Source organism: Ophidiomyces ophidiicola (genome assembly GCF_022830035.1).
Source record: "Ophidiomyces ophidiicola strain CBS 122913 chromosome Unknown scaffold_21, whole genome shotgun sequence".
Lineage (NCBI taxonomy): Eukaryota > Fungi > Ascomycota > Eurotiomycetes > Onygenales > Onygenaceae > Ophidiomyces > Ophidiomyces ophidiicola.
In genome coordinates, this window is record NW_026054661.1 from 225712 (window position 1) to 241693 (window position 15982).

At 46.8% G+C, this 15982-nt stretch overlaps 6 protein-coding genes across 6 annotated transcripts; 4 read left to right on the plus strand and 2 right to left on the minus strand.

Annotated features, from left to right (window-relative positions):
* Positions 1–411: 411 nt before the first annotated feature.
* RMT2 (Arginine N-methyltransferase 2) lies at positions 412–1677 on the plus strand (the record flags this gene model as incomplete). Its single annotated transcript, XM_049253869.1, has 1 exon — positions 412–1677. One exon carries the CDS (start codon positions 412–414, stop codon positions 1675–1677), a length of 1266 nt encoding a protein of 421 aa, XP_049107181.1.
* Positions 1678–2230: 553 nt separating this feature from the next.
* CDC54 (MCM DNA helicase complex subunit) lies at positions 2231–5315 on the plus strand (the record flags this gene model as incomplete). The annotated part of the gene is made up of 5 exons (XM_049253870.1): positions 2231–2378; positions 2431–3294; positions 3357–3428; positions 3487–4679; positions 4728–5315. 5 exons carry the CDS (start codon positions 2231–2233, stop codon positions 5313–5315), a joined length of 2865 nt encoding a protein of 954 aa, XP_049107182.1.
* A 515-nt stretch (positions 5316–5830) lies between these two features.
* Positions 5831–8484, plus strand: VTC4 (vacuolar transporter chaperone; the record flags this gene model as incomplete). Its single annotated transcript, XM_049253871.1, has 5 exons — positions 5831–5835; positions 5903–6362; positions 6434–6679; positions 6729–8079; positions 8135–8484. The coding sequence occupies 5 exons, from the start codon at positions 5831–5833 to the stop codon at positions 8482–8484; spliced, it is 2412 nt and encodes an 803-aa protein (XP_049107183.1).
* Positions 8485–8763: 279 nt separating this feature from the next.
* Positions 8764–10364, minus strand: OST1 (dolichyl-diphosphooligosaccharide--protein glycosyltransferase subunit 1; the record flags this gene model as incomplete). The annotated part of the gene is made up of 3 exons (XM_049253872.1): positions 8764–8889; positions 8947–9973; positions 10027–10364. 3 exons carry the CDS (start codon positions 10362–10364, stop codon positions 8764–8766), a joined length of 1491 nt encoding a protein of 496 aa, XP_049107184.1.
* Positions 10365–10659: 295 nt separating this feature from the next.
* Positions 10660–13487, plus strand: LOZ57_004833 (uncharacterized protein; the record flags this gene model as incomplete). The annotated part of the gene is made up of 7 exons (XM_049253873.1): positions 10660–10864; positions 10923–11131; positions 11183–11282; positions 11343–11384; positions 11434–11664; positions 11718–12018; positions 12095–13487. The coding sequence occupies 7 exons, from the start codon at positions 10660–10662 to the stop codon at positions 13485–13487; spliced, it is 2481 nt and encodes an 826-aa protein (XP_049107185.1).
* A 179-nt stretch (positions 13488–13666) lies between these two features.
* Positions 13667–14991, minus strand: LOZ57_004834 (uncharacterized protein; the record flags this gene model as incomplete). Its single annotated transcript, XM_049253874.1, has 3 exons — positions 13667–14106; positions 14171–14596; positions 14691–14991. The coding sequence occupies 3 exons, from the start codon at positions 14989–14991 to the stop codon at positions 13667–13669; spliced, it is 1167 nt and encodes a 388-aa protein (XP_049107186.1).
* Positions 14992–15982: the final 991 nt, after the last annotated feature.

Sequence of the window (15982 nt, forward strand, 5' to 3'; positions counted from 1 at the left end):
GAGCATGAATGTGAGGCACAAGTCTGATCCCAAACAGCTTCTTTGGGTGCAATGGCGACATTTTATCTGCCCTAAGCGTATTAAGAGCCTGTCTAAGGCCCCTTAGCTAATGGGCATGGCGTACGTCTCTGACCTCGCATCCGCAGAACGGTCGGGACGTTGCGCTCCACGGTACATCACGTGACGGGTCCTGCCGTAATCTGAAACCTCTCAAACGAACATGAGGTTGTCCGGAATTGTCGCGGAGATTTTTATGGGACGGCTCTAACAGCTCAAGTGCAGAGCAGCCCTTGCTCGATCTCCGCCTGCATGTCGACAGGTAGACTTGGCTGCTGATACGCGCGTTATAGTTAACTAATTACTCCCGAAACTGAAACCTCATTACGCCCGCACAGGTGTGGATTGTTCAAAATGGAGTTCGACGAGGAGCATTTTGGAGAAGTCAACGTGGATTTAGGTGTGCAGGAAATTTTGCTGGCCGCATCAAAACATGATATCGCACGAATGCGAGCATTAATACGCACTTACGAGGGTGCTGAGAATCCGGTTAATGTGAAGGATCCCGAAACAGGATATAGTCCTCTTCATGCTGCTATTGCCGCCTGTGAGGCCGATTCGACTTTGGATGCCGAGAAACGACAAGAAACCAATGGACTCGGAAACGGTGACGCTGTGCCCCAAGAGGAGCTGTCAAACATGATTGTGTCGGGGAGTGAAATGATCAAATTTCTCCTTCAAGAAGGTGGCATCTGGAACGATTTAGATGCAAATAATGAGACTCCTGGATGCATGGCAAGGAGATTACGTCTGGATGACCTTTACCAGCTGATGGTAGATGCAGGAGTGCGGGCCGAAATGCTATTAAATCGGCTAGATCAGTACGCACCACTCTATGATGCGGGTGAAGACGATGAACACAATCCCCCGACAAGTAGTGCTTTAGAGCTGGCTGATGCACAACAAGCTGCTGCACCGGCTAATTATGTGTCTGAGAATAACACACAAAGCGCGGAAACATCGAATACCAATTCCCGGTATCTCCAGTCTAACTTGACCTTTAATAGTGACCGCCTTCTTGATCAGGATCAAAATGGTGTCATGATGTCATGGGAGTCTGACATTATGAAAAAATCCGCAAATGCTGTACTGCTGGAGCCTGGGTTGCGAGTTTTGAACATTGGCCATGGCATGGGAATCATCGATGAAGTTTTCCAAGGGCTTCGTCCTGTTGCTCACCACATTGTTGAGGCTCACTCGGCAGTAGTAGAAGAAATGAAGCGGAAAGGCTGGCACGAGAGACCCGGGGTTGTGATTCATCAGGGCAAATGGCAAGACATTTTACCAGAATTAATAAACCAAGGGCAAATTTTCAATGCCATTTACTATGATACTTTCGCAGAATCATATTCGGACTTCCGAGAGTTCTTCTCTGAACAAGTAATAGGATTACTTGACGCTGATGGCCTATGGAGCTACTTCAATGGCATGGGGGCAGACAGACAGATAAGCTACGATGTATATCAAAAAGTTGTCGAGATGGACCTTCTTGAAGCTGGTTTTGATGTCGATTGGGAAGAAATAAAGGTACCGCCATTAGACGGAGAATGGAATGGGATTCGAAGAAAATACTGGATAGTGGACAACTACCGACTCCCCGTATGTCGATACCTGGATTAAACTTGTAGCATTTAGCGCTGTAGTTATATGTACATCCATACTGGAGCAATGTAAATGAGTCTTCATATGGCACAGTAAAACAAGCGAGGAGATACCGGACCCGATACTCTGCCCTCTATCTTAGCGATACTGCCACAGAGAAGGCCTGGGTTACATAAGGGTTGATTGTGATGTCTGTGGAACTATGCAAACAAGACAAATAGTTAAGGCAAACAAGCTCTACGCTAAGCCAAAAGGGGTTCAATTTAATCGTGTGACGCGAGTCGCGTCGACGCGTCCCACTATCTCGACTTGCAAGGCAGGCCTTCGCAAATATTGTTCAACAAAGCTCAACCCACTGTGCTTGCAAATAAATAATACGATGTCTTCTCCTTCTTCCTCACGCCGTCGCGGGCGCTCCGCCAGGGGCTCAGCGACACCCACCCCCGATCGGGCAGCAAGAAACACACCAGCTGGGGGTCCCAGCACTGTCCAACGTTCTGAAGCTGGCCCTCAAGCCACCCCTCAACAATCTAGATTACAAGCCGAAGCTACGGTCCCGTCCTCGTCACCGATGTTGTTCCAATCATCTCCTTTGAATACAGCGAGACAATCGAGTACGGGCGAACAGGCGGGAGCAGATCGCAGCTCCCCCATCCGAACGCTTTCGAATACGGACGATGGGCAGACAACGCCGCGAGCTAGCAGACAGCCAGTAGCAGGTATAAAAGGCAACTGTATCCTTTCGTGTTTTATATTGCTTACTCAGTCTAGATTCTTCTCCAATTCGGTATATGTCCAGCTCTAGCCCAACCCGTGCCACCACTCGTCAAAGCCGTACAGCGGATATTCCCACAAGTAGCAGTGGTCTTTTTATCCGTTCATCGCAAACGAATGGGCTTTCAGACTCTGCCACCCGACGAAGCGGGTTCAACTCTGGTGCTTTTGGATCTGCTTCCCGACGTCGAACATTTGTTGATGAAAATGGCATGCCGGTTACAAATAGCGATCCTCGGTCAGAGGCAACCTTTTCGAATGTACGCCCAGATACATCCGAAGCAGACGCTCTTGGTGGAAACTCTACGCGTATTATCTGGGGGACAAATATCTCTATTCAAGATGCCATGTCATCGTTCAAAAGCTTCTTATACAATTACACCCGAAAGTATCGTATGTGGGCGGATGGTGCTACGGAAGAAGAAACTCGGGCAATGGGTGGGGTAGCGGATGAAAAAGAATACATTTTAATACTAAACGATATGCGGCAACTGGGCGTTACTGGGCTTAATCTGGATATACGAAACCTGAAAGCATACCCACCAACTCTTAAGTTGTGGCACCAGGTGCAAGCCTATCCCCAAGAAATTGTTCCGATTATGGACCAGTGCGTCAAAGATGTAATGGTGGATTTAGTGACCAAAGAAATGAACATGGTCCGGTCCCAGCAGGCCAACCAGAGGCGACAAACGCGGGCCAGAGAACCGAATTCTAATGCCGAATCTGAAGTGGAGAATGGTGTAGGAAGAGGCGTGCTAATAGATATGCCGGATCTTCTTGCGGAAGTACAAACTAAAATATTTAAAGTACTACCTTTTGGAATGGACCAGCCGGTTAACATGAGAGACTTGGATCCAGGAGGTGAGGGACATAAAAAGTGATATTTGAAATTTATGGAGATTTCTGACTTTTCATCTTATCAGATATGGATAAGCTCATCAGTGTTAAAGGCCTCGTTATCCGTGCCACCCCAGTTATTCCAGACATGAAAGAAGGTATGGGTGTCCACCTATGGCATGAGAATGTGACTATGCTTATATCTTTATCAACTAGCATTTTTCCGGTGTGATGTTTGCCAACACAGTGTCAAAGTCGATATCGACCGGGGAAAGATTTCTGAGCCAACCAAATGCCCACGGCAAATTTGTGATTCTCAAAACTCTATGCAATTGATTCATAATCGTTGCATATTTGCAGACAAGCAGATAATAAAACTTCAAGAGACCCCTGACTCAGTTCCTGATGGTCAGACACCGCATTCAGTATCTCTGTGTACGTATGATGAATTGGTAGACGTCTGCAAAGCAGGTGATCGAGTTGAAGTGACTGGAATATTTCGTTGCAACCCAGTCAGGGTAAACCCTCGACAACGCACGACAAAATCTCTGTTCAAAACCTATGTGGATGTTTTGCACATACAAAAGGTTGATCGTAAAAAGCTTGGAATTGATGCTTCAACCGTTGAACAAGAACTATCTGAGCAAATTGCAGGCGAAGTTGAACAAGTTAGAAAAATTTCCCAGGAGGAACAAGAAAAAATCAAAGCTACGGCTGCTAGGCCCGATATTTACGAACTTCTTTCAAGGTCTCTCGCCCCAAGCATATACGAGATGGACGACGTGAAAAAGGGGATACTGCTCCAGCTTTTTGGCGGAACGAACAAAACCTTCGAAAAAGGAGGAAGCCCAAGATACCGAGGGGATATTAATGTTCTTCTATGTGGCGACCCGTCAACATCAAAATCTCAATTGCTACAATACGTGCATAAAATTGCACCAAGGGGCATTTACACTAGCGGTAAAGGCTCGTCGGCTGTTGGCCTAACAGCCTACATCACCCGGGACCCAGAATCAAGGCAGCTGGTACTTGAATCTGGGGCGCTTGTGCTTTCAGACGGTGGAGTATGCTGCATTGACGAGTTTGACAAGATGAACGATTCCACGAGGTCTGTATTACATGAGGTTATGGAGCAGCAGACCGTTTCTATAGCCAAGGCAGGGATTATTACAACTCTGAACGCGAGAACTAGTATCCTTGCATCCGCCAACCCGATTGGTAGCAAGTACAATCCAAATTTACCAGTTCCCCAGAATATCGACTTGCCTCCAACTCTTCTTTCCCGGTTTGATCTGGTGTACTTGGTGCTGGATCGAATTGATGAACAAAATGATCGCCGACTCGCAAAACATTTGGTTGGCATGTACCTGGAAGATACCCCTGAAAATGCTAGCAACGAAGAAATATTGGTACGCCCAGAGTTCCCCTTTTTGTAAGAACATGCTAACATGCTGTAGCCCGTTGAATTTCTCACCAGCTACATTACATACGCCAAAACAAACATATTCCCCAAGCTCACCCCCGCAGCAGGAGAGGCGCTTACCAATGCCTATGTCGAAATGCGTAAGCTCGGTGATGATATTCGGTCTGCCGAGCGCCGAATTACTGCTACGACTCGCCAATTAGAGTCCATGATTCGCCTCTCAGAGGCCCACGCACGCATGCGGTTGTCTGAAGAAGTCACTGCTGCAGACGTCGAAGAATCTGTGCGATTAATCCGATCTGCTCTGAAACAAGCAGCCACAGATCAGCGAACCGGTCTGATTGATATGAGCCTCTTGACTGAGGGCACTACTGCAATTGACCGGCGAAACAAGGAGAGAATGAAGAAGGAAATCTTAGCGTTAGTGGAGGAGCTTGGAGGGCGTGGTCCTTCAGGCATTAGATGGGCGGAGGTGTTCAGGAAATTTTCCGACCAGAGTAATGTTGAGGTGACGGCGGCTGAGTTCACAGATGCTGTGCGCTCGTTAGAGTCGGAGGGACTCGTAAACATTGTTGGTGAAGGCGCCAGAAGAAGTATCCGGCGCGTCCTCGGGGCCCTATAATGTCGAATTTTATTTAATAAGCCTTATGATCCACGGATATGATAGAAATCTTTTAGCATACAGAGTACTCCGTACAACCGCGTTTAACAAGTGCCAGGGTAGCACCGCTTCTTTCATTCTATTTTACTATTATAACTACATAGCCAGGCAGTCGAATGAGTCGTGTGATACGAAAGGTCTAGCCTGTTGCTGCTGTCAAAGATGGAATGAGACGAACGAATTCCCGAAAATGAGTGTACAGGGATAAATAGCAACTCTAAAGTATCAACCAATCGGACGCGTCCCCTGACGTCGAGGCCAAGCTATGTTGTTTGAGATTATATAATTATGGCCCAAGCTCGACGCCTAATTGGGAATAGTCTTTCGGCAATGTTTCCAAACCTTATCCACAACCACGTGGGCGATGGCCTTCCCGTCCGCCACCAACCTCCCACCTTGCGACCGACTGGAAGATTCCGAAGGTCTTTCCATCTCCGTCCAGTGCTTGAGGTTGTCTTGCGCTGTCGACGACCAAGATGCGGTGTGTATTTCTGACCATCCAGCTTGTCTCAGTCTTCCAGCATCTAACTCGTTGTCCAATGGCCCAGGTTCGGTGAACAGCTCCGTTCATCTCTAGTCCAGGAGTATTACTGGCACTACATTTCCTATGAAGACCTCAAAGAGGCGCTGAAAACAGACTACGAAACTTCTCCTACCCAGCAGAATCCAAACCCGAAGCGAAAGCCATGGACCGAAGATGACGAGAAGCGCTTTGTTGCGCTGCTTGAAAGTGAACTGGACAAAGTCTCTACATTTCAGAAGCTGAAAAGCGATGAGATTGTGCGAAGAATCAAAGCTAGCGAACAAGAAGTTAATGATGTAGTATCGAGATTGGATAGGGCTGGTGACGAGCAGAACAATGGGGCCAGGCGACACAATGCTCCTACGGACGAGGACTTTCTACTTCTCGAAGAAGATCTCAGCGATATCATTGCTGACGTGCACGACCTGGCGAAGTATACTAAGCTGAACTACACTGGCTTTCAGAAAATCATCAAAAAACACGATGTAAGCTTGAGAGAGCTGTTCCATGGTAACAAGGTTCATCGCAAGCTAACGACCCGTTCGTTTTATTATAGAAACAAACAAAATGGTACCTAAAGCCTGTATTTGCTACACGTCTTCGAGCAAAGCCATTTTTTAAGGATAACTACGATGCCTTCGTCGTCAAGCTTTCCAAACTGTACGATTTAGTTAGGACGAAAGGGAATCCAGTGGAAGGCGACAGTGCCGCAGGTGGTAACCAGCAAAATTTTATACGGGAAACTACCAAATTCTGGGTTCATCCCGACAATATTACTGAATTGAAGCTTATCATTTTAAAAGTAAGTCCATCTCTGTGCAGACTTTCGCTATCGTTATTGACAGAATTAGCACCTTCCTGTCCTCGTTTTTAACCCAACAAAAGAGTTTGAAGAGCAAGATGCAGCTATATCGTCTATTTATTTCGACAATACAGATACCTGGGAACTATATATGGGCCGCTTAAAAAAGACTGAAGGTGCTGAAGCTATTCGACTACGCTGGTATGGAGGGATGGAAAATGACCAGATATTTATTGAACGCAAAACTCATCGTGAGGATTGGACAGGAGAGAAGTCTGTTAAAGCCCGGTTTCCGATGAAGGAGAAACACGTCAACGCCTATTTAACTGGGAAAATGACCGTTGAAGAAGTATTCGAAAAGCAGCGCAAGGAAGGCAAAAAAAGCCCCAAACAAATTGACGATTGGGAGCAACTAGCACGTGAAATTCAATATCGTGTTATTACTAGAAATCTTGTCCCAGTGACGAGAACATTTTACCACAGAACTGCCTTTCAGCTACCTGGCGATGCCCGAGTTCGAATCTCCCTGGATACCGAATTGACCATGGTTCGGGAGGACAACCTTGATGGACATGAACGAGCAGGAGATAACTGGAGAAGAATGGATATTGGAGTTGACCATCCTTTCCGTCAGCTTCCAGCTGAGGATGTTGACCGCTTTCCTTATGCGGTTCTAGAAGTCAAACTGCAGACTCAAGCCGGACAGGAATCCCCTCAGTGGATAAGAGAGCTAATCTCTAGCCATCTTGTCGAAGCTGTTCCCAAATTCAGCAAATTTATTCATGGCACTGCAAACTTGTTCCCTACTCGCATAAATCTACTGCCTTTCTGGATGCCGCAAATGGATGTTGATATCAGAAAGCCAGTGAGACCCGGCTTTGGAATTGCCAGGCCTCCGCAATCGAATCTTTCGACGAGTGAAGATATGATGGACGAGGAAGAGTCTGATGATGATGGAGGAGTTCGTTTCGACGCCGCCGGAGGTATCGATATGAACGGCAACCAGAATCAGAACGGCACATATTACCACGGGCCAGGTGATATTACTCAGGATCAGCTTAACATTGATGCTACCGGTAATTTTCTGGATATTGAAGAGCGCATTGCAGCTCAAGGTCTGCTTGAAAGTGATGATTATCCATTGTATGACTCTGAAGATGAGTCAAACAGCCAGGAAGAGTTGGAAGAAGCGAGACAAATTGGAGGAATGCACTACCGTGCTAAGCTTGCGAAATACTATGCCCGAGATGCTGGGCGCCGAGTCCTACGAGGTGTACAGTACGTCATTCCGGCACCGAGACCAACCAATCTACCCGATGGGGCAGCACCAGGTCGGATTCGAAGTATCCTAGGCACTGGTCGAATCGAGGTAAAGAGATTTAAGGCGCCTAAAGGCAAACGTAAGCCAACCTATTTTCTCCAAGCTGGCTCCTTGATTCTGACTTTTGCACACAGGTATTCATGTTCCACTACGCGTTGAGCCTAAAGTTTTCTTTGCCGCTGAACGAACATTCCTTTCGTGGCTCGAATTCTCCATATTCCTAAGCACTATTGCCGCTACATTGCTCAATTTTGGCACTGACATTATTACCCTTGGCTCAGCATGGGCATTTACTGGTCTGGCGTGTTTGGCTTTAGTATATAGTTTTCTGCTATACATGTGGCGTGTCGACAAGATTCGAAAATATAGGGACGTGAAAGGCGTGTATTATGAAAAGTGGGGACCGACTGTACTTTGTTTGGGAGTTGTAACGGCCGTGATGTTGAATTTTGGCCTAAGGATCAACAAGGGCCTTGAACAGTGAGGATATTGGCTGACATTTTCTGGCATTTTCTTTTTTTCTCTTCTCCTTTGTTCGCCCCCATCCTTCCAGCTGTAAACACCGTAGTGGTGTTACTTTGCGATTGCTCCTACTGGTAGCTGGTGATATCATACAAGGTGTCCAATCCGAGGCATACAGTACAATGAAAATCCTTACAATTATCTCGCAAATATCAATAACAACTTCGTTTACAGAATTGAAATGGAGAATCGTATAAAATGCGAATACTGTTAAAAAATCATGCCCAACAGAACCAGCCATTTACCTCTTTTTGATGCTAACATCGACATTGCTAATAGCCCATGCAGCAACAAAAACACTTAGCACACCCACGAATATAGTAATTGGTTTGCGCAAAGAAGCCGCAAAAGGGTAATTATAGGTGACCTATTGCAAAGATTTAGTTTTGAATGACCATAGCAAAGTGAGAGAGGAAACACTTACGATGAGTTGAACATCCCTCGCTTCGTCAGCGATATTGGTGGCAGTTAGTTTCAGTACCGTTCTTCCAAGCGTGTCCATGAAGGTTTTATGAAGCAAAATCTCCGAGTGGATATCATTTGGCACACCAACTCCCCCGAACAACTCATACTTCACCTCGCTCGCCCCTTCCGGTAGGATCACTCGCAAGTCCAACTTCTCATACTGAATACCCTCAGGCATTTTAGGGCAATCAAGAAACGGAACTTTTAAAATATAAGTATCGTCACTTTTAGATTTTCGTAAAAAAGAAGACAAAGCTTCGTTCCAACCAATACGGAAGCTATATTTCCAGCCCCCGAAAATGGGGAAACGTGGGCGGATATCGAGAAGTCCGCCCCCTTTCCCACGACCGGGAGAGAAACGGCTCGTTGATACGTTTCCAATGTCATCGATAAAGTATGGGTCCACGGCTCCTGGCGTCAGAATAACTCGAAGCGCACTGATTGCAACGCTGGGACTGTTCTCTAACGTCTTCATTGACCAGGCTACTCGGGAGAATTGTTTGGCAAGGTGAGCGCCGTTGTTTTGAAGCCAGTACCTGTCCTCTGTTGCAAGATTTCCGCCCCAGTGTGATACTTCAATATCACGCTCAAGAAGCGTGGACATAATAACGGGCCTAGAAAACTCATATCGCACAGTCACCGGTTCCGCCGTTCCAGGGGTAATGTCCACGGTCTTGTATGGGCCATAAGTAAAAGTACTGCCTTGCTTTTCAGGGTCGGACTCGGAGCCGGGCTTCAATCCATTTGTGACAGTATAATCGGGAACATTTATGGAGGGGAACTTGAGTTTTGTCCGCTGCATATTTGTTACGTAGGCAGAGGGAGCATAGGCGGAAAAGTCGTATACAAGGTACTGTTTGGCATCTTGTTCAATGGCGGCGGGAAGCGGCTCTATAGCGGAAAGGAGGTAGTAGGAGAGGCTAAGGCTCAATCGCGACGAAGGTGGAAGGGGTGTGCGAAGGTGTATGATGAAGTATTGATTCGAACTGCACATCAAATGTCAACACTCCGTTGCTGATCGTAGAGAACACATGCTTACTTTTGAGAACGGATATGTGTCCGCTCTACCTTAAATTTCCCATTGCTTTCTGCATTCTTCTCCCAAGCCTCGAAGCCCCCAACTTTGCTTATAACCTCGCTCGAGAAAGGTACGTAGTATTTGGACTGTGGTGTGTCGCCAGCGTTTTCTACAAGGATATTGATAGTTTCTCTGGGGTATCCTTTTTCAAGATTGATGTTTCGCAGGAGGTTCAAGTTCTTAAAAACCTGAGGAGGAATAAAATTGTTCGGCAAGACGTGCGTGGCCAAGGTGCTATTGGACTTCGTAGCATAGACGCAGCTTGTCAATGCCAGCGCAACGGCGGCGAGGAGCCTCATAGCGGCGGTTACTGCCAGGGGATCGCTTCAAGCGGAATATGAAAGCCCCAGACTGGAACTCCGCTCAGGATGCGGTGCACTGCAGGCGACGTGTCAGGGAGCTGGCGGTGTTTACGCCTACTTGGCCGGAGTGATAGCGTTCTACGGGAGCCGCAGCGGCCACGCAGCGTCGTGGATGACAAGGATCGCTGAACTCCGTTACGCAGCGTACGGAGTAGAGAGAACCCACGTAGTCCACATTTCGATGGCTCCCCGCAATCTCTTCATGAATAGTTAACTGCACCCTTCTCTTAGAATGCTCTTGTCGCGAACTATATCCCACGGCCGAGCGCGGATAGACTGGCGTAATTGGAGGGGGTGCGGGAGCTGCCTCAATCGCCAGTATAGCAATGCGACATCTCGAGCCTCGAACAAATTCCTGAAGATTTCCGAGGAAGTCCAGGATGCGGTTGCAACCGGCAAGCCTGTTGTGGCTCTCGAAACTACAATCTACACTCATGGTCGGTTTATCAGCAATACCAACTATCATCAGCATGCAGCCTAAGTGACATGCCATAGGTTTTCCCTATCCCGACAATGTGGCTCTTGCAAAACGTCTTGAGTCTATCGTGAGAGAGAACGGAGGAGTTCCAGCTACAATCGGTGTACTCAACGGAATTGCGAGGGTTGGAATGAACGCTGCAGAGCTGACTGAGCTCACATCTGCCTCTCTCCAGAAAAACGTCTTGAAGGTTTCCCGTCGGGATCTAGGATACATCTGTGGAGTGGTAATTTAGTGAATATGAAGAGGTCCAATTCCAACTACTAAGACCATGTAGGGATTGACGGGAAAACGTATGCACGGCGGAACTACGATTGCGGGTACTATGGTTCTAGCCCAACTTGCTGGTATCAAGGTCTTTGCTACAGGAGGACTTGGTTCGTTGACATTCTGATATACACCCTTGAGTGGACATTGTTGACGATAATCTGTTTAAGGTGGCGTACATCGTGGCGGCGAGACCTCCATGGATATTTCAGGTATTTTTCCTCCGTTTGCATCTCATTTCAGTAAACTAACTTGGTGTAGCCGACCTTACTGAGCTTGGTAGGACACCCGTTTCCGTTATTACGTCGGGATGCAAAAGCTTTCTCGATATTCGACGCACTCTCGAGGTTCTAGAGACGCAAGGCGTTGTGGTTGCTACTTTTGCCGATGGCCGGGAGGGACCGATTGATTTTCCCGCCTTCTTCACAAGGGACAGTGGGATAACATCCCCGAGAGTCGTTCAGGATGAAGCAGACGCAGCTGCGATAATATGTGCGACCCTCCTTTGGTTAGAGTTACGTGTCGAGGCTGACAATTTTTCATAGACGCCCAATCAACTCTCCAACTTTCCTCTGGAATCCTGTTTACAAATCCCGTTCCTGAGGAGCACTCGTTTTCGAAACCAGAGATGGATGCCATTATTGCCAAGGCGATCGAACTGTCTCATTTAGAGGGTGTCCATGGTAGTGATAATACTCCATACATCCTGGCCAAGATTAAGGAACTTAGTGATGGGAGGAGCGTTGAGACCAATAGGGCTCTAGTAGAATGCAACGTAAAAAGGGGGACCAGGGTTGCCGTGGAGCTTTCAAAACTCGAATCTGGGCGCACGACGGATGGAAGTCGGTGAGATTGGGCCCCTCGCGTTCAGCAATTCGTGAGAGGAAGCAACCTGGCTGATTGTATGATCGATATTATGTAGATATATACCCATTTTGAATGGAAACAATCAGATATCTACGGAACCGGTGGCTGGCTTGAGGTCATCAGAAGAGTCATCCGTCTCCTCTTGCAGTGTGCTAGCATCCGAAAGGGTTGAAAATAAAATCGACGTACTTGTGGCAGGCTCTCTGGCAGTTGATCTGGCTTGCGACTTTATACCTTCTAATGCTAGTGATTGTGATAAAACACCCGCACTCCACACCTCCAATCCTTCTATTATTAGCCAGAGCCTAGGGGGTGTGGGATACAACGTGGCTCTGGCATCAAGCTACATGGGCACTTCTGTACTATTTTGCAGTGTCATCGCCAACGATATCAGTGGTCGAAGCGCTCAGGTGGCTTTAAGCGAAGCAAACAAAAATTTGCGCTCGGATGGTGTCAAGGAACTCACTGCAGCAGAGGATATCAGAACAGCGAAGTACATTGCGGTCAATGATTCAAATAAAGAACTTGTTCTTGCAATGGCAGATATGAGCATCCTCGAACTTCCGGAGGAAAAACTCAAGTTTGATGAATTTTGGGAACCCTTAATTCAGCGAGCGAAACCTACTTGGGCCGTCGTTGATTGTAATTGGAGTCCCCAGGTCATAAGTAAATGGATTTCCATATGCAATACCCACGGAGTTAAAATTGTCATCGAACCAGTATCATCTGCCAAAGCAGCCCGGCTGTTCTCGCGGATCAAAGGAAAAAACAATGATCTGCCTAATAATCTGCTGTGCAAGTCGTCGTCTGAAAGGCATCTTATCGATATCATTACACCAAACCGCTATGAACTCGCGTATATGCATACTACCGCTCGTGACGCGGGTCTCTTTGATAGCCCTGAATGGTGGAATACCATAAACTCACTATCCCTTCCTAGCACGGGTTCCAGAGACCGTTTCATCTCGGTGACTTCCGCCAGCATTGTAGATGAAGGCATTCCACAACAAAGTATACAGCTTCTGCCGTTTATTCCCTGCATTGTTACTAAGCTGGGCAAGCAAGGTGTTCTACTTACTCAGCTACTACGGGAGCGAGATCCAAGACTGGCTGATGTTGAATATGCGCCGTATATTCTTAGTCGAGCAGTCAATGAAGACAATACGAACACTGGCAGCCGGCGCGTTGGCGGAATCTATATGCGGCTATTTCCTCCCGCGGAAGAAGTGACAGAGCAGAATGTTGTCAGTGTAAATGGCGCAGGTGATACGTTACTTGGGGTGCTTATCTCTGCTTTGGCAATGGGAGAGAAGAGTGGAAAGCCAGAAAAAACATGGCTGGAACGTATCATACCAGTAGCCCAACAAGCGAGTGTCAAGACCTTGAAAAGTAAGGGTGGAATAAGCCCTGATATTCAAATTTTGAAGCCTTCGCTGGAAACGTTATAGAAAGAATACTTTGGCGCCATTACTAAGTGAGCGACGTTTGCATTGGCGGTTGATGTAACTTTATACCATATTCTGATAATTATTATACAAGCATTCTTCATGCCATTGCCATTGTTTCTGTGTCAAGCTTAGATATATACCTTGTATATTAAAGGCAGCAGGGTGCCACGTCATCATAGTTAGCCGTCGATGATCAAGCGATTACTTTCCTCAGACTCGGGGTTCAAGACCTTTTGGGCACTCTCTGCCCCAAGAACGGGTAGTCTTTTCAGTTTACTCCCCTCATCAATGGTCTGGAAGGCCGGCGGGATATAGCGCGTATCCAACAGTCCTATCTGTGCTAGGACACTGGCCTGGTCCCAGTAGACATTTTCATGGCGCAGCTTACCCGCACGAACACCAACGATACTTACAATTGCAACTTCAACGAACTTATCTGTCGCAGGGACGCCTGGGAGTATCCAAGGCATTTCTTGTGTATGTCTAAATGATAGGTATAATTCATCAACAACATGATCAATTCCCATGGTTCGAGAAATCAATTGAATGTCAAGGGAAGATGGATTCCTAGGAATAAAGTATTCAGAGTAGAAGTGACGAAGATCGTCGGATCCAATACCTAAGAGATTGGTTAGTGGAATGGAGAGCGAGAAATGTCAAGGCACAGCGTATGGCGTGCATACCTCCTGTCATGACCGGTACATAATTCACGTACGCATCCCCTGCTAGAGACTCTATCGTCCCTTCAAGGTCCTTTTTATCATATTTTGCCATGAGATGGCGTTCCCAAGCCGGCGCCAGGTCAACTGTTAAATCAAACCCTTTTCTCAAACAGCCAATTGTTCGACTCCATGCGAGTGTAGCACCGACTCTGTCATAAAACTGAGAATCCTGCTCAGCAAACCCAACTTGAGAGCGATGATAGATGTAACAATTGAGCTTCGCGGCAAAAGGCTGCGACTCTGCAAGATGGATTTGGTAGTTCAGAGAGGGCGGGTAGGCGCAGTTGGCATTTGGTACGGATGTAGGATAGTATGCGACGACAGCACACAGTCTAGGCATGGCAGCGGTGCAGGCCTCGAGCACAACCGCAGCAGATTCCCCATAGGCTAGAGTTTCAGGTTAGCTGTTGGGCCTTGTAGAGCGCTAAGATGATGTGGTAGCATAGAGTGCGTCTGGGGCTTGCAGCTGTATCCTGCATACCGACAATGGCATATCGGTCCCGCTCCTCTAAAACATCGGCAAACCTCTGCAATTGTTCTTGATACTGCTTTGGTGGGGTAGCATGAGGGAGGTAGGCTACGTCGAAGCCTTCCTCCTTGAACTGCTGGAAGATGGTGGGGTCAAAGTACAGCGTATCGGCCGTGAGCAGCAATTTGGGCTCGCCCGTTTCGCGCCACGACGCCTCCGCCTGGTGACTCTGGGACGGTCGTCGGCGCAGCGGCGATAGGCGTTCTCGAATGGAGCCGCTTCGGCGGCGAAATGATTTCCGAATACTCTTCATCGTCCGGTATCACAAATGTATTAAGCCCCAGTCTGTGGGAGTTAATGCAAGAGCTAAAACAACTTTCTGTCGGAGGCGACCCTGTGGCGCAAACCAGGGATGACGAAGTCATTGAGCTTCATTCTGGCTCACGTATGGAGAACTTCGGTCCGGCGTTTGCTCAGAGGCCTACTGGCTCTATCATGAGCGCAACTCCTCTGTGCTTAGTTATGTATGTCTCTACGGAGTAAACCACTTATCGGACGACACAGGAGCACGTGATGATCATGTGACTGAGCGTCTATAATATTGCGTCTGGTCTTGCTCCTAATGAATGAGACATGGATACTTATAGATGAACATGCTATAACCAAGACTACAGGAAAAACATATGAAAAACCCCTAGCAAATCTCTGCCAGTCTGATAGACAAAGATAATGAAATCAGTACTGTGGTCAAGAGAAGAAGATGATGAATCTACAGTTCTTCAGTTTCTTCTTTAGAGATCTGATCATCTAACAAGTCATCTGACTTCTGCTCAACATGCCTCCATAGCTTTAACAGTGATATAGACAGTGAACCCCCCTCTATTAAATAATCAATATTCATGAGCCTCAATTGCTTAATAAATTTTTCAAATTTCTGTCTAGATAAGATCTTTGTTAAGCCATCTGCAGACATATTATCACTTTCAATCCAGATAATATTCAATTTCTTATTAGTAACTGCTTCCCATAACCAGTGATGATGAATATCAATATGATGAAGCTTGATAATTAGTTGTGGAGCTGCTGAAATCAGTAACCATATCATTTGCAAATTATCACATAAAATATCAAAATCTCTTCCTAATTTCAACATAATATTCTTAAATAAGTGTTTCCACCACATGGTCTCTTTTGCCATATAGAATAGTGCTAAAAGCTCAGCTTTCATTGAAGACATTGTAACAGTCTTTTGTCTGAAGAATTTTCAATCAATCAAGTCTTCAAAGAGCTTGAATACAGAGTTC